Here is a 16854-nt window from a genome sequence, read left to right as displayed (position 1 = left end):
GAGCATGGAAAGGTAAGTCATACCTAGTCATGCTTCTAACTGACCAGAAGCTTCTGGTCTCTCAGCAGGAAGCAGACACTCGTCTGCTGTTCCTGCTGAGATTCGTTTTCCCATTTTGGAATCAGAGTAGAATTTATTAATAGGTCATATCTCAGTATTGAGAATATTGAAATTTGACATATATTCCCAACTTTACACATGCACAAGATATGTTAATTCCACACATAATGTTCCTCTTCTTGAATTCATTTACAGATGAAGAACTTACAACTGAGTCAGGCAATGCATTCCACTCATTCACCACCCTCCAGGCGAAAAACCTCGTTCTCAAGGCCTTGTTAACCACACTTTTCCTTAATTTCCAGGGATGACCTCTTGCTCTTTCATCACTATCACACAGCTGAAATATTTCCCCTGCATCAATCTTATAAAATCCTTTTAGTAATTGAAATGTTTCTATCATATCCCCTCTTTTCTGCCTATCAACCAACCTCTCAATTCACAAGCTCTCAATCTATCAATGTAGGAAACATTTTTTACATTACTCACTAACTTAGTCACTCTCCTCTGAACCCTCTCTGCAACCTCATCATCTCCAAGGAATCCAGATGACCAGACTTGAGCACGGTAATCCAAATGTGGAAGTATCAATGCCTTATAGAGGGGAATAATAACCTCTTCATCTCCCTATCCACCAACACCCCCAAGTCCCTAGCCTCATCAATCTTTTGGAGTACCGTTCCATCAATGTAGTACACAGCTGGTAATCTTTTAATCCCAAAATGCATAACTTTACACTTTTCCACATTGAACTAACATCCATACCTTTTGCCCATTTTGCCAGCTTATTTAAATCATCCTGCAAACTCTCAACATCAGCTTGATTTTTTATTGGGCTACCCAACTTTGCATCATCAACAAACAACTGAATATCTCCTTTCATGTCATTTCTTATATATGTACAAATTAAACAATAATGGCCAAAGCACAGAGTCCTGAGGCACACCACTGGTCACCTGCCTCATCCTGGACTCTGCTCCTCCATACACCACTTGCTGGTATCTCTCCCTGAGCCATTCTCTTGTCCATATCATCAGTTCATGATGTATCATGTCAAAAGCCTTAGCAAAATCCAGAAGTATCACTGTGTAGCCATTTCCTTTGCCCAACTCAGATGTCATTCTATTATAAAAAGTTAATAAATTGCTAAGGCAGGATCGACCTTTAACAAAACCATGTTGGCCCCTATAGAGTATCATATCCTGATCCACCCATTCTTGAATTCTGTCTTTAACCAACTTTTCCAATACTTTTACCACCACTCCTGAGATGGTGATTGGTCTGTAATTAACTACCACAGTTTTAGAGCCACCTTTATACAAAGGAACTACTTTTGCCTTCCTTCCACTCCCTAGGGATCATACCAGAGTTCAAACTTAAGTTAAATAACCAAGTAAGAGGCGTTGATAATTCCTTCGCATATTCACGCAACACCCGAGCTGATATTCCATCTAAACCTACAGCAGTGTTTGCATTTAAATTTTGCAATATACTAAGTACCTCTGATTTATTAACTTCGATCCTCACATTAGTTATTGCTACAGGTACAAAGATATCTTCACTTGGGCAATAGACTTTTGAAAAGTGATCACTCAGTAATTCTACTGTTACACCTGAATTGGCCACCTCAATACCATCAGCACCCACTGAAGTGATTCTTCCGTTTACTTGCCACATAGCAGAAGAATTCTTTGGGATTACATTTGATCTCCTTGGCTAATGTCTTCTCATAATCTGATTTAGCTTTTCTTACTATGCTGGTAACCTTCCTAGCTTGAGCCTTGTACTGCTCATGGGTACTGATCGCCTTTCTCCTTGTAAATTATCCATAACATTTTCTTTTTTTGCAGATCAAGCTTGATTCTACTCATCCATCTAATGCCTACCTTGTTTGTCTTCCTGACCATGGGGATACATTCTGATATTGCTTTCCTCAGATATCTGCTGATTTTATTTCATTCACTGCTAACATTTACTTGCAATATGTTCTGCCATGGGACAGCCGTAAGCTCACTCTGAAGCTTGTTATAATTGCCTAACCTGTAGGTTCCATATGTATCCCTTAAGAGAGAAATCCACAAATTTTGCAACCTCCCAAGTTAATACCGCATGATCGCTGTCAGCAATTGGAGGTAACGAGGACACCTGACTTATGCATATATCCTCTGAACCAATGGCCAGGTCCAACACTCTCACACCACATGCCCCCTTCAGTTATGCGCTGTTTCAAGTATTTATCTCTTAAAAGATGTATGAATTCCATTTCCTTTTTACTGCATGATATTTCCTCCTTCCAATTGATATCAACATAATTAAAATTCCCCATAATAATTACTAACCCTGCACTCATTGCACTAATTTGATAATGCATGAATTCAATATCACCCCCTGTACCTCCCCCTCCAGCCTATAACAGCAACCAACTGTATATTTGGTTTCGTTAGTTGCTATTTCACACCAGACTGACTCATATGAAGTATCATTCACATGTCTATACTCTTGATATATTACTTTCTTTGGTTGCAACTCATCAGCTATCATCAACAGTACCCTCCCCTCCCCCATTCTATCTTCCCTGAAAGTACTGTACCCATCACATTCAATTCCAGTAACCACATCTTCTGTCTTCTGCTGACAGCCAAGTTTCACTAATGCCTACAACTTTTGGTGAGATTGCACTGACTAATGCCAAAAATTTTACCCTCTTATTTCGAATGCTTCTTGCATTAGTATACAAAAATTGCAGATTCTTGTACCAGCTTTAGAACTGATATACATCTCACTAATTTCAGTAGTCCCATGCCGATTTTTATCCACTCTATTCTGCAATTTATTCTGCGAATAAGGATCATCAAATATACACTCACTGTATAAGTTTCTCCCTCTTACACTCAACCTTTTCAATTTTTGGTTTCCCTGCCTAATTACTTCAACTTGTTCAGAAAACAGTAACTTCTTCAATCGCTTATGACCTTCCATGTTCAGATGCAACCCATCCCTTGCATACAGCTGTCTTTTGCCTTCAAACACACTCCAGACATCAACAAATTCCAGACCTCTTTTTTGCACATTCTTGCAATCATATCATTCATTATCGTTGCTCGTCTACTTAACTCATAATTGTCAAAATGAAGCAGCACACACACACACACTATCCTCCCTTTCACACTTTTCTTCTTCACAATATCTAACAATGTTCTTAAATCTTTTGCTACCCGATTAATACTACCACTTGTTATTTGTACCCACCATAACTATCATCTTTTCTGCATCATGCCCTCTCTCTATTGTTCCACCAGCCAAGCACTCCTCAGGCATACTGCTCTCCATACCTTTAATCATAGAATCACCATATATTATACCACTCATAACCTCATTCAAGTCCAAACAAGCATCACTCACGACCTCATTTTCTACGCTATTCAGCATGACTCTCCCAGTTTCATTACTTTCACGACATCTCGTTTCTTCTAGACCTCTTGTACTTTCATTCTGTTAACTCCCAATCACTCCCATACTATTTATTACTTCATCAATCACCAAAGACTCTCCCATACTTAATCCTGTTCTAGTTACTTCAGCTAAAGTAATCTTCATAGTCCTAATTTCTCTATTCAACACATTTAACTCAGTTTTAATTTCCAGAACCTCCTTACTGAGCACTTCCAATTCCTCATGAAGTTCACTTTTCATTTCCCGAACTCCTGTCGAAGCGCTTCCACTATGGTCCCGACGTCTGCTTCCATTTCTAATCGCTCCAGTCTATCCTGACACTTCTCACATACGCCAATGTTTTCATTCTTCTCATTTAGTCAAACAGTCCACAGATCCTTCACATTCTTCGGCGCATACATATACAGTTTCCGCAACGCATTCATTGCAAAAAATCCAAGGCAGAGTCAGACTTTCGTATAGAAGTCCTCTGAGCTGCTGACGTATGTCTCTTGTTGGACACCATCTTCAGATGCTGAAGTAGTGAAACAAACAGCAGTGAAAATGCAATATATATACAACAAAGTTTCAAACAATAACACCACTGAAGGACACTTGTATCCAACCGAAGCACAACTGCCTCACAATTTGAGACAAAAAACTACACTATACTTTAATTTAAAAACACGTTTTCTAACATAACTCAACGCGACCGCCACGTTCACTAGCGACACCAGCACCGCCCATGTGATGCTAGTGTGGATAATCTTCTTATAGTTAATATGTAGATAATCTTCTTGAATGGTAGGCTGTATCAAGTTGAGTGATGAGGGTAAATACCAGATTGGGGAACAGGACAATGAGACTTATTTGTGCTTATGGTCTCACAGATTGTTCTACCAAGGAAGGAATGGGGGAATTTTTTGAAGCCTTGGAGAAGGCAGCTGGCACAATGAAAAAAGGAAATGATTGCCAGACATATAAGAATGTTTTGGGAAAATTTGGAGAAAAGTGCAAAGCTAGTAATAATAGTAAAGCCTATTGTGTTTCTGTTCAGGACATGGATTAGTTATTACTAACACTGTGTTCCAACATAGAAATGTGTGCAAATTTACATGAAGAGAAGATGTAAGAAATAAGAAAAATCTCATTGACTATGTTATATTGATAGTGATGTTTTCCCACTGGTTCAGGACACAAGAGTATACAGAAGATTTGAAATAGGAAGTTATTACTATTTAGTTTTGAGAATGATAAAATTGAATTTCATATTATTATTATTACTTGACACCTCCAGGGAGTCCAAAGACTCATCGAGGGAGGGCACCTGCTCTACAACTCTGTCTCCACCACCTGACTGCAACTACACCAATGCCATATACTGCTGGCCACCACTAGTATTTCCACAGACAAGCACAAACATCCATATCCACGGTGGGATTCGAACCTGCAGCCTTTTGGCTGGAGAGCAGATATGCTAACCACTCGGCCAACCAGGCCGGGTATTTATTGAAAAGGAGAATGTGTTAGAATGCTTTAAAACAAATCAAAGTTGAGCAGCTTTCAGAGGTGAACTGTAGACTCAAATACACAAACATTATCGAAGACAAAATGAAAGAATTTGAAAACAAAAACCAAACCTTGGAGATTCATTGGCAAATACTGAAGAAAACATTGATTGATTCAGCCAGAGAGGCATGTGGTCATTGTCTGTAAGGATAGAAAAATCAGAACTCCATGGTGGAGTTATGAAAGAAAAGAAGAAAGCATATGGGAAGTTCCTGTCAGGTAAGTCAGCTTGTGCTCTTAGAGAATACAGAGAAAAATGTAAGAAAGTGAAACACTGTGTAAACTAGCTAAACGAAAGTGATGAGAACATCTCTTTCGTTTAGCTTGGGGCTTTACAAAAAGCTTAGAAATAAAGGAATAAGTACTGTAAAAGGAATCAGATGATAAAAGTGACATGAAAACTGAAGATAAAGATATAATAGAGGTTTAGAGTAATTACTTTGAAAGACTACTAAATGAAACAAGCAGTGTTAGCACTGTCTTAGAAAATTCCCAACAGGAATGCATATCCATACTTGAAGTAGAAAAAGTCATCAAAAACCTAAAATGTGGAAAGGCAGTTGGAATAGATGAAATTTGGCCAGAAATGCTCAAATATGGAGGTATAAAAGTTTTACAGTGGCATTGCATGATTCAGAAGGTCTATTCGGAGGGTAGAATTCCAGATGATTAGAGTACAGCTCTCATAGTACCATCTGTAAAAATAGAGATAAAACTGAATGCGAGAATTACAGATGCATTTCCCTACTGAGTTTCTGGTAAGATTTATGCAATATACTTGAAAAATGGCTAAGAAAAATTGTGGAAGGGAAGCTTGGTGAAGAACAAACTGGATTCAGGCCAAATAGAGGTTGTCAGGATCAGATTTTCACTTTAAGACAAATAGTAGAGAAATGTTGGGAATATAATAAGGATTTGTATTTAAGTTTGGTAGATCTGGAAAAGGCATATGACAAGGTGCCAGGAGGAAAGCTCTTCAAAATGCTGTAGTTATGTGGTGTAAGTAAATGGAAATATATATTGAGCAATACATGGTTTCTATTTAAGCTGAAAGTCAGTAGTTAGAACTGAAGGAAATATAAATCAGGTGGGTGACAATGGTATGCATTATCTCTACTGTTGGACTACATTATGAAGAAAAGTGGTATTAAATCTGAATATCAAAATTGGCAATGTTAACTCTTTTCTTTATCCAGGTGATTTCCTGAATAAATCCATTATAAGTCTGCCAGATTCCCTGACTAAATTGAATAACTGTTGTAATAAATTGGGTATAAAAATCAGTAATAGCAAGACAATGAAAATAGGGTGAAATATTGAAAACATCAACTGTATCCTGAATGGTAACCTATAGAACAAATAAAACATTTCAGCTGTTTAGGCACAATTTTTAATGAAGATGGCAAATTAAATATGGAAATAGGCAACAGAATTAGTAAAATTGGTATGGTAGGAAGTTAGCTGAATAAATTTATATGGAATAAGAAAGAAATTAGTCAAAACACTAAACTAGCTGTATACAAGACAATGTTCAAACCAATTTTAACTTATGAATCTGAGAGCTAGGTTAGAAATAAAACACTTGATCAAAGACTGGAAACCTTTGATATGAGACTTCTGAGAAAGATTAGTGGAGTGAACAGATGGCAGTATTGCATTAAAAATGAGGATATAGGTTTGAATTATTCCTCAATACTAACATTGTTAGTAGAACTAATCTCAGGTGGTATAATCACTTAAACAGAATGAGAGAGAGGAAAGATTAGCAAAACAAGTGTTCTTTGCCTGGTTGGCAGGAAAAAGACCCAGAGGAAGACCAAGATGTAGATGATTGATACTGTTAAAAGCACCCTAAAAGACAGAAATATATTGGAATTTTGCCAGATAACAGATTAATTTGGATGAAAATTGTTGATCAGAAGTTAGTAATCACATAACTTTTTTGTGTAGTGCTATCATAATTATCCTGTGCACCCACTTAGGGTACATAAGGAATTTAATAATGATGCTAGAAAACCAGCAAAATAATAGCAGGTTTAATGAATGTACTTTTCCTCTCTTAGTGTTGTTTTTAGTGAGGCATTATCTGGTATTCTGGTTTTAAGTATTTCTCAAATCATGACTGATAGAAATGATTTAACTTCCCTTACATCCTGATCTGTGAAGTAATAGAAGGAGAGCCATTTTGTGCTGTGAATGTTTATTTCCTAGGAAAATAATCTCACAATTTGGGTAATTAAACTGTATAAAATCAACTTTGAAAGATAAGTAGTCAGAGGACACCATGGTTGCCTGAATTAGAGCAGCAAATGGGAGCTATAAAGTCAGATAAGGAAATAATCTTGAGCTAAAGCAAATTGTAAAGCAGAGGTTCCAGGTTTTTAATAACCTTTAGCAGTGACAAAACTTTGACAAAAGCACATTTTCATCCCTTTCTATGGAAAGCATTGTGCAAGATTTAGTTGGAATAGCTGAGGTGGCCATTTAGAATTTGATTAGGAAAATAGAGGTTTAGATGCCTGCTAGCAGTGATGTATATTATTAATGTTTGCATTGATGCTCCATATGTTAGGGAAATAAATTTAGAAATGTTTATTGGATGAAATTTTGGTGATTTGTCTTTTTTGGTTATTTTTTGCAATTTCTATTATAGCTTTCATGATTTATTTTTTACATCCACAGTGACACCAGTATTTGTTTGGTTTTCTTTCATGGTAGAGTTGGTGACTTGTGCTCATTACTCCCATAGAGGGAGCACTGAGATTCCATTCCTAGTGTGGCCTCAATAAGACTTGCCACATGCTGCCATACTCGGATTCCCTCTAGACGTGACATAACGGAGTAAGCTGTAGCAGGGCAATTGATAAGATTCCAGACACTTTACTTTTGGGTTCGGCCCTGTATAATGTCCAGCAGCCAGATCTGCAGAAACATCTTCACTGCTGGGCCTTTAAAAATTTAAAAGGTGCTTCTTCCAGAATTTATTAATAACACTGCTCAGGGGAACAAACTTGGAGACCTTGCTCTGGAAATGAAATGTGCAGTAATCGCTTCATGTCTGCTGTGGTCAATTGGTGTTGCACTAGCTATTGAAAGACATTTACCATGTGAAGATCTAGTTGGCATTTCCTCACTTGAGGGAAGATGTACATATAAGACAGCAGTACTCACCTCACAAAACACTGTTTTGTGGAAACAGACCATATTACAAAATGGTGGAATTGACTTGATTGGGAGAAGTTGTTATTATGCATCACCAGCCAGTTAACAGTATATGGAGGATTGCATACCCTCTGGGAATTTCTAAATCACTAGACATAATAAAATTTTGCACCTGCAAAAAAAAGGTGCATGCACTATGTTATGTTTTAGCTGTGGCTGGGTTAAGAGTTATTGAGCCTTCTCTCATCTACAGACCAAACATTTTACTTTTTCGAGTAACTTCATTTGTTCTGTAATAAGGTAATTGGCAGCCTCTTATTAGGCACTAAAATCATCTACAACTTAAGGAATTTTGCATATGCCACAGTGGTTAAATCCACATCTTGTTGGGCAGTGAATTATCTCATTTAATAATTTTTTAAAATAAATTACTCCAAATGTCCAGAATATTCTTGTATTCACTTTTTATCTCATCTTTATATATATATATATATATATATATATATTTTTTTTTTTTTTTTTTTTTTTTTTTTTTTTTTTGTGATATATCCTTCTCTCCATTAAGCTTCTTAGTAACCTTCAAAACAATTGACAACATTCGTATTTATTTTCTTCTAGATTCTTTCCAAGATCTTCTCTATGAATTGGCAGAGAACTTTTTTATATGGTTTCTTCTTTTTCATAGACTGCTTCTTTTGCTTTCATCATGGAGTTATTGTCTGTCCTTACAGATGACTTTATGTGCTTTTCTGGCTGCATCGGTGTTTTCTTCAGATTTTGTCACTTGCTTAGGTTTGGTTCTTATTATCAAAATTCTTTCACTTTTTCATTTATTTGCACCTACAATTCACATGTTTATATTTTGACTTTGATTCTTTTCAGATGATTAGTACATTTTTCCTTTCAGCAAGATCCTCATTCTTATCCTGCTCAACATTAGATTACAGTCACTTTCTGTTTCAGATCTCCTGTGTGTGTGTGTCTGACTAGTCTGAAGATATCACTATCAACAAATTGATGTGTTAAGTCTTCTCATGACCAGCTTATATAATATTAACTTCATTAGAATTCTTTTTAAAGAAATTACTGAAATATAGTTGAGTATTTTATCTGGGTAAATAAATGCATATTTGAAAGCCCAATAGCAGGAGCATGGTCACTTGATGTGATTATTCAAGTGAAAATAACTACTTTATACACATTTCTTTATGCAGAAGGAGATTTTCATTGGATAACTTCCATCATTGGTCCATTCTTAAACTATTTTTCAGTTGAATAATACATAGCTGAGTTTTACAGTTATTGTATGAAGTAAATTATTAATTCTCCTTCAGGAAAATCTCCTTTCTTCACTGGCTTGGATGACAACCATTTACTAGATGATGGTCACATAGATCAAATTGTACCTTCACTTAATTCATCACTTCATTCGCCAAAATCTCAGAGTGGACCAGAAAGTGGAGAACGCTATTCAAGGAAAGTATTTGTAGGAGGACTTCCTCCAGATATAGATGAAGGTAAGTTGCATGTGTTGTGAATAGTGAATTGTGATATACCATATTTCTCGATAGATAACATGCGCGTTATCTATACAAAAAAAGTCTAAATTTGTTAAAAATGAACATGTGTGGTATACATTTGAAAGGTATGAGAGGTAAATCAAATGTAATAACAAAACTAAGGTAGAAGTATTACTTAATATTTATTGAACATTACACTATTCAAATCCAAAAAATTCTTCACTCAATATTGAAAGAATCAATTGCGTTAAAAATTTTGTTTGGTATTTCTTCAGCTTCCTAATCAATGACGGACAATTTGGAATACTCACAATTGTTTTAACTTCTGCTGTCGTGTGTGCCCTACACGAATCCAACACTAACAAAGATTTTGGGTTGAAAAATGCCATTTTTTTCTTTCGCCACACATTCGCCAACCAAAATTTCATAACCTCGGAATTTATCCAACCTTTATCATTAGCAGTAACAGTAATATCTTTGGAATCGCACCCTTTTGGAATAGTCTTTCTTTTGAAAATTGTTTCTCCTCAACAATTTTCTTGTAATTTCAACTAGTTACAAGAGAACGATGCAGCCCACACAAGTTATCTTTCGGGTCACACAAAAAGTCGTAGTAATGTCACAGTGCTCCCCGATAATGTGAAAATTGTAAAATTTTGAATTAAAAAAATCGACACTACTACCAACGCCGCACGTGCTTTTAAAGAATTCCTCCATTCCCTGTCTGTATTCCTAACTCTACTGGTAGTTGGCATATGCACATTATCTATACAGCAAAAGAAGTGATGAAAATGTTGGGGTGTGCGCTATCTATCGAAAAATGCGGTATATTTTTTTAATTAGAAAGTTGGATTTTTTTCATTCGACTTCTGGTTGGAGACCACGTGTTTTGTTAATGAGAATTAGATTTTGTTTAACTAAAAAATAAATGTTTCATAAGTGATTGGATTTATATTGTCAGGGGTACAAGTCTTGTATAAAAATCAAAAAAAAAAAAAAACCTAAAGAAACCAGTTACACATGTCAAGCTTTTTTTTCACCAATTTCAACAGTCTAGTATAACAAGTGACAAAAAAACCCGTTGGATTAAATAATGTGCAAGCATTTGAAGAAAGCTACATGCTGCTGCTGCTGCTGTTGTGTTCTAAGACATCATTTGTGTCATATCTATGGTGACCATACATCCTTTATTTAAGAAGACAAGCCTTTATTTCCCTTCTCTGTCCTTTAGACTTATTTTTTTTCTAAAATAGCCATTTTGTCCTTTATTTTGTGAATTGAAATAGTAAATTGAATATTGGCACTTAGCACACAGCCCATAGAAACATGAAAATCATTTCACCAGCACTTGCTAGCGGCGCGGCATATATGACTGCGTCGTTGGTGTGTGTGTGTAGCGTAGAAGCTGTGGTGGGAGTGAGTGGACATCTTGAAGTTGAGTTGTCACTAGTGTACTTTGGCTCAACATTAATTCTTCACGTAGGGAGTTTGTAAACATGCATCTTTTAAAAACATTTTAGAAATCGTTGAACTTTGCTTATGCCCCCCCCTGTATCTAATGACCCACTGAACGAGTATTTTCATTAGTGAACAATATGTGGACCAGTGAAAAAACCCAATTAAAAATTGAAACATCAAAAGCCTGCATTTATACCAAAAAAATGCAACTTTGACATGAATTGTATACAGTTTTATGAATTTTTAAAACACAAACCTGATTTATTTAAAAAAAGTTCATTCTTGTGAAAAGTATTAAAATTAAATTTTTTTAAGTAATAGCATGACTGTTTAAAATGCTGTGTATATGCTTATATTTTATAATAAATGTTTAAACTTTTTAGTTTTAGTGAAAAAAACACAACCTGCTTTTTTTTATTATGAAACAATTTCTGATTTGTTCTTTATTTTCTCCAAAAAAATATGGTCACCATAGTCTTATCCCATATCTGCAGTTGTTAATTTCTGATGACTGCAGACCAAACATTGTGTAGGATTTAACCTTAGTTTTTGTTATGCTGTGTAGTTATAAGGAGCATTTCTGTTTTTTGCCAAAAATACTTGCTAGCATATATTTGTTTTGCAGAAGGATAATCCCAATCTATGCTTCCTTCTCTTTTCTTTTTCATTCTAGATGAGACAATCTGGAGATATCTGCATGTTAGAACATGTAACTCCAGATTGTCCCATCTGACCAACATAGCAAACGATACACGAACAAACAATTTTATAAACACAAAGTTTCTTTATTGGCAGGTGTAAGGGTTTCGGTGGATATAAGAACCTAGAAATCTTGTACATTAGGATAGAATCCACTTTAATATTGCAATTACAAAGCATTACTGCATCTATACCATTTGTAATGCAGGGCAAAGTGGCTGCATTTTTAAAAAAATCTTATTTATTAGAGGGAACTGTCAGAAGTGTCTAATATTCCATTAATTGTCTTGGTTCATACCCATTGAGGGAGAGAGTATGCCTCATGTATCAGAGTTCTTCATTCCTTTCTCTTGTTGTAGGCTCTGTCCCATAATGTTTTTATCACATCCATCTTTTGTAATGGATGGTGGTGTGAAGCAGCATTCCACTTCCGGTTGGGTTTCTGTATACTAAAAAGATCCTTTTTCTTCCTCAGACATTTTGAGAAGGATGGATGTCAAAGAACAGTAGTTTTCTGTTATCCTCCAGTTCTAAATTGAATTTTATGTTTAGGTGCAAGCTCTTTCTAAACTTTAGATCATAACGACTCACCGCGAGCTTCTAGATGACATCTAATATTTTTGTGGTATAGTAAATATTAATTTGATTTATGGAGTCCACACATTTGTTAATAAGAATTAAATTTTGCAAAAACAAAATTTTTGTAAGTTGCCAGACTTGCATCATCAGTGATACAAGACTTGTATAAATAATTGCAGATATAGGATATGACAAGCGTTATGCCTCCGAACTTGACAGCAACAACTAGTTTTGTTTGAATGCTTGCACATTATTTAATCTGATGTTTTTTGTCACTCTCATTACTCAGTACTAGACTGTTGAAGTTGGTGGTGGTGGGGGATCCACTCTGTAACTGGTCATTTCTTTCTTCTTTTTTTTTTTTTTTAATACAAGTCTTGCTCCCCTGATAATGCAAATCCAACAACACATGAAACTTTCTGTTTTCAGTCGAATTTTTATGTGCTTTTCACCATTGAAAGGTTTATTTATAAACCTATAGTATGTTTGGACTATGGGTGAGCCAAGGATTTTTTTAAATTCTGTTTTTATTGATTATATATTTTTATTTAGTTTTTACATATAGTCTGGGAATCCCTGCTCTAGAGACCAAACATGACTTTTTTAAGCCACTTCAGGCCTCCAATAAGCAGTGAATTGGTCTCACACCTGCAATCAAATTCATCTTCCATCTAAAGACATAAATCCATGCTCACTGGGATTCAAACCACCTGCCTGTTGGTTGGAGAGCAGATACACTAACCACTCAGTCAGCCATGCTAGCAATTCATGTGTAAAATAAACTTGAAACTTCATAAAAATAAAAATATAATAATTATATAATTTTAAAAAACCAGCAGTATTGTCCACTTTGTCATTTGCATTTAATTTCATCAAATTTGAAAACTTCATACATATTTGCTGTCCTAGTTGGGTACTGGACGCTTCTTCCTGCCTCAAACAACAGGCTGTAGGTCTGACTCCTGCTGAGAGCACGGATTTTTGTAAATGTCTAGGCAGCAAATGAAAATTGTATAAGCAAGACCACTGCTTATTAGAGAAATAGCTTGAAACAGTTCTATGCTTGGTCTACAGATTACTGATAATTTAATCTTTAGTTTAAGAATACTTCTCATGTACTTAAGTTTAACCACTTTTTCATAGGGAATATACACAAATAGGAAGTAAAAAAAAAAGATTTAGAATAACAGACTGTTAAATGAAGTCCAGTGGAATGACAATAGATTTTATTTTAAAAATCTTCATACATACTATAGTGCTACATACTATGATCTACCTGAGCAAAGGCCTTTGCCCCAATAAGGCCAGAAAGCTGAAGCCAAAATACATCAAGATCTATCCCACGCCAGTACAAGGTATTCTAGAAGTCATTTGTTGGTGACGACGCCAAGCTACCAGTGTGCCCTGCAAAGCTCTAAGCGACAAGATTTTAATGTCTGCCAAAATAATGCCTATAGAAGTCAAGTCTTCGTAACTCTCATTGCACCATACACCATGAAGGGAGATGGTAGCACTAGTGAAATGAGGAGCTGCCCCAAATTCCTCTTCAATCTGTCGAGCAAGATCTATATTCTGCCCATAATATGAGACCATGTTCCTATGACTGACAACAAGTGGGCATCCAGTACCCACTATCTATGCATCAATAACCCACTCTTTCACCCTTCTTTGCAATTAAATCAGACTTTTTGATACCAGCTGTAGTCCTATAGTGCAGTTCAACCGCAGTCTCCCAACTTTTGTTTTTCAACCAGTTATTTAATATGGAGACTACGGCTTCATGCTGCTTCACCCGAATACCATGAGTTCGAAAACAACATTGGATAATACAAGAAAGTGTTTCACTGTAGTGGCAACTTGCCCTACAACTTATGTCACCTCTATGGCCATGAGTTGTATGGGCCCTCGTGGGCAGGGCGTTGATTATAGCCCTGATTAAGTCAATAAATTCGTAAGTAGGTAGGAGTCTCGTACCCATTGATGCTGGGGAGGTACTAGATTATATCCATAAAGTAATGCACCATTAACAGATCTATATAGTTGAGTAGCCCATTTCTTATGCTCTGCTGATGCAGTCTGCCAAAGATCTTCCTGGATCATATGACAGTGAAATACATCTCTGCAAATTTGAGAAGTGGATATTTCTAATTTCCTAATTCTTTTATAACAGAAGTGTGGGATAAGCCAGCAGAGAGAAGGGATACCAAGCCACCATCCTTCACCATGGCATGAAAATAGGCAACAGGAGTAACTAACGGAAGCCTTAGCCATGAACGAACAGCAGAGCAAATAGCCCTATTCATATGGGACAGTACTGAGACATAGGTACACCCGACTATCAACTTATGATAGACCTAGGGAGCAAATAATTTGAAAGGAGGAAAAGCCTTTGCTGGAGTTTGAGAGGAGCTTTTCTTAAAGATGACAAAGCATTTTCTAAAGAGAAGGGAATAGAAGACTTTCCTTTTGGTGTAAAGAAGATTCCAAGGTATCTCCATTCCTCCAGGACAGTAAGCAATGCAATGGCCTATCATGCAGGAAAAAACTCAATATTTTTGACCTTTAGCTGCTTGTCATGCCCCAAAGGGACAAGTGCTAATGAGCAAGACTTTTCTACATTTATGGTAAGACCTCTAACATGAAAGAAGCTGACTGCCTAGTCAAGGAGTTCCTGCTGGCCTACCTTAGTGGAGGCCACGAGAATAAAGTTGTCCGCAAAAGCCATAGCATTAAAAGAAGATGCATCAAGAGAGTAACCAATATGGTTAGGTAGAGAACAAAGAAACTCATCAATGATGCAGTTAAAGAAAAGAGGGGATACAGGGCCACCTTGACGAACAACTTGAACTGCAGGAATATTAGTTGCACAGGCCCCAATATTAATAATAAGAGAATTATTAGAGTAACTCTAAAACATAAAAGAAAAGAAACTGGACAGCCTGAAATAGTGCTCTTAAAATAGCAGGAAGAGAAGCACTATCAAAGGCTTTCTGAAGGTCCAAGGAAGCCATAAACAAAGGCTTAAGACATTGGTGGGAATCGGAAAGGAGGGTGGAAAGAATATAGATGTTCTCAGCACAGCCATCTGAATTGACAAAGGCTATCTGTCGAACGTCATTTGGAACAGTTAATACATCGAGTTGTGAATTTTCGTTACAAGAACAATTAGTTACCTTGCCAACGGATCGTACTCTAAAAATGAAATTCTCTGAAATAACTCTTGAGGAATTTTGGATTTTTGTCCAAGCCAAATACCCAGCTCTCTCCACAAGGGCACTGAAAATTTTGTTACTTTTGTGTGTGTGTGTGTGTGTGTGTGTCTTAACATTATGTTTGTGTGAGCATGGTTTCTCAATATTAGCCCATATAAAAACAAAAACGCGTGAAAGACTTACTAATATACAAGGAGATAAGGGTAGTTATATCACATATTAGACCTGATATTGCTGAAAGCCGACAAACTCAAGTATTGCATTAAAATAAGTTCCATTTTTATAAAAAAGCAAGTCCATGCATATTTTTATTGTTAGTTTGTTAGTTTTATGACCCTAATGCTCTTGGTGTTCCCCAAATTTTTCTTATAATCAAAGTGTTCCGTGACTTTGAAAAGGTTAAGAACCACTGATTTAGGTAGTTACAATACATTGTTATATAAGAAAATAGGCAGTGTTTATAAACAAATCAGATTAATTTTTGTTACATAAATTTATTTAAAATATTACAATAGATGCAAGTCTTAAAAAAAACAATAATTATTAACCACAATTTTCGTGTTAATTTTCTTCATCTGTTGAAAATAGTTCTTCAGATTCATTGTTTAAATGATCGTCATATGGATTCCAGTTCGAATCCAGTGAATTGATTTCATTTTCATCATCATCAGTGCCCACAACAGATCATCTTCCGTACCATCCATAAGACTAGAGATACTACACTTTTTAAATGATTTTATTACAGTCTCTACTTATACTTTATTCCATGCTTTGATCACAAAATTGCACAACATATCAAGTGATGCAGCGTGCATAGATTCACCGTTTGTAAATGGTTTGGTCAAGCAGACATCTAGTGGTTGCAATATAGAAGTTAAACCACTTGGTATAACAGCAATTTTTGTGTTATTTTTTTCTAGAAGACTGATTACGAAACATATCCCATACCAATAAACTGCATTTCTTCATCATACTGCCTGGTCACATGTTTCACACTATTTTCATCCATCCATCCTTTTTCGTGAAAATGTACAAAAATACCTGAAGGAAATTTTATCTTAGGTTTAGTTTTACGTTTGAAGATGATCATTGATTTTAACTTGGTTCCATCAGCCAAACATGACAACACAACCGTAAACCTTGTTTTTTCATGACCTGTACTT

General features: G+C 36.0%; 1 protein-coding gene across 2 annotated transcripts in view; it reads left to right on the top strand.

Moving 5' to 3' along the window:
* LOC150107267 (cytoplasmic polyadenylation element-binding protein 2-like) overlaps positions 1-16854 on the top strand; it is a 267241-nt gene that overhangs the window by 168087 nt on the left and 82300 nt on the right. For both annotated transcript variants that reach the window (XM_090391770.1, XM_090391771.1), the window contains exon 4: positions 9558-9740. In XM_090391770.1, coding sequence (XP_090247896.1) covers positions 9558-9740 — 183 coding nt within the window. The remainder of the gene's footprint in view (positions 1-9557; positions 9741-16854) is intronic.

This window comes from Typopeltis vanoorti, chromosome 4 (genome assembly GCF_054136105.1).
Source record: "Typopeltis vanoorti isolate ZY-2024b chromosome 4, IOZ_Tvanoo_1.0, whole genome shotgun sequence".
NCBI classification, from domain to species: domain Eukaryota; kingdom Metazoa; phylum Arthropoda; class Arachnida; order Uropygi; family Thelyphonidae; genus Typopeltis; species Typopeltis vanoorti.
The sequence above is the reverse complement of the archived record's forward strand: the minus strand, read 5'-3'. Positions and strand labels throughout refer to the sequence as shown.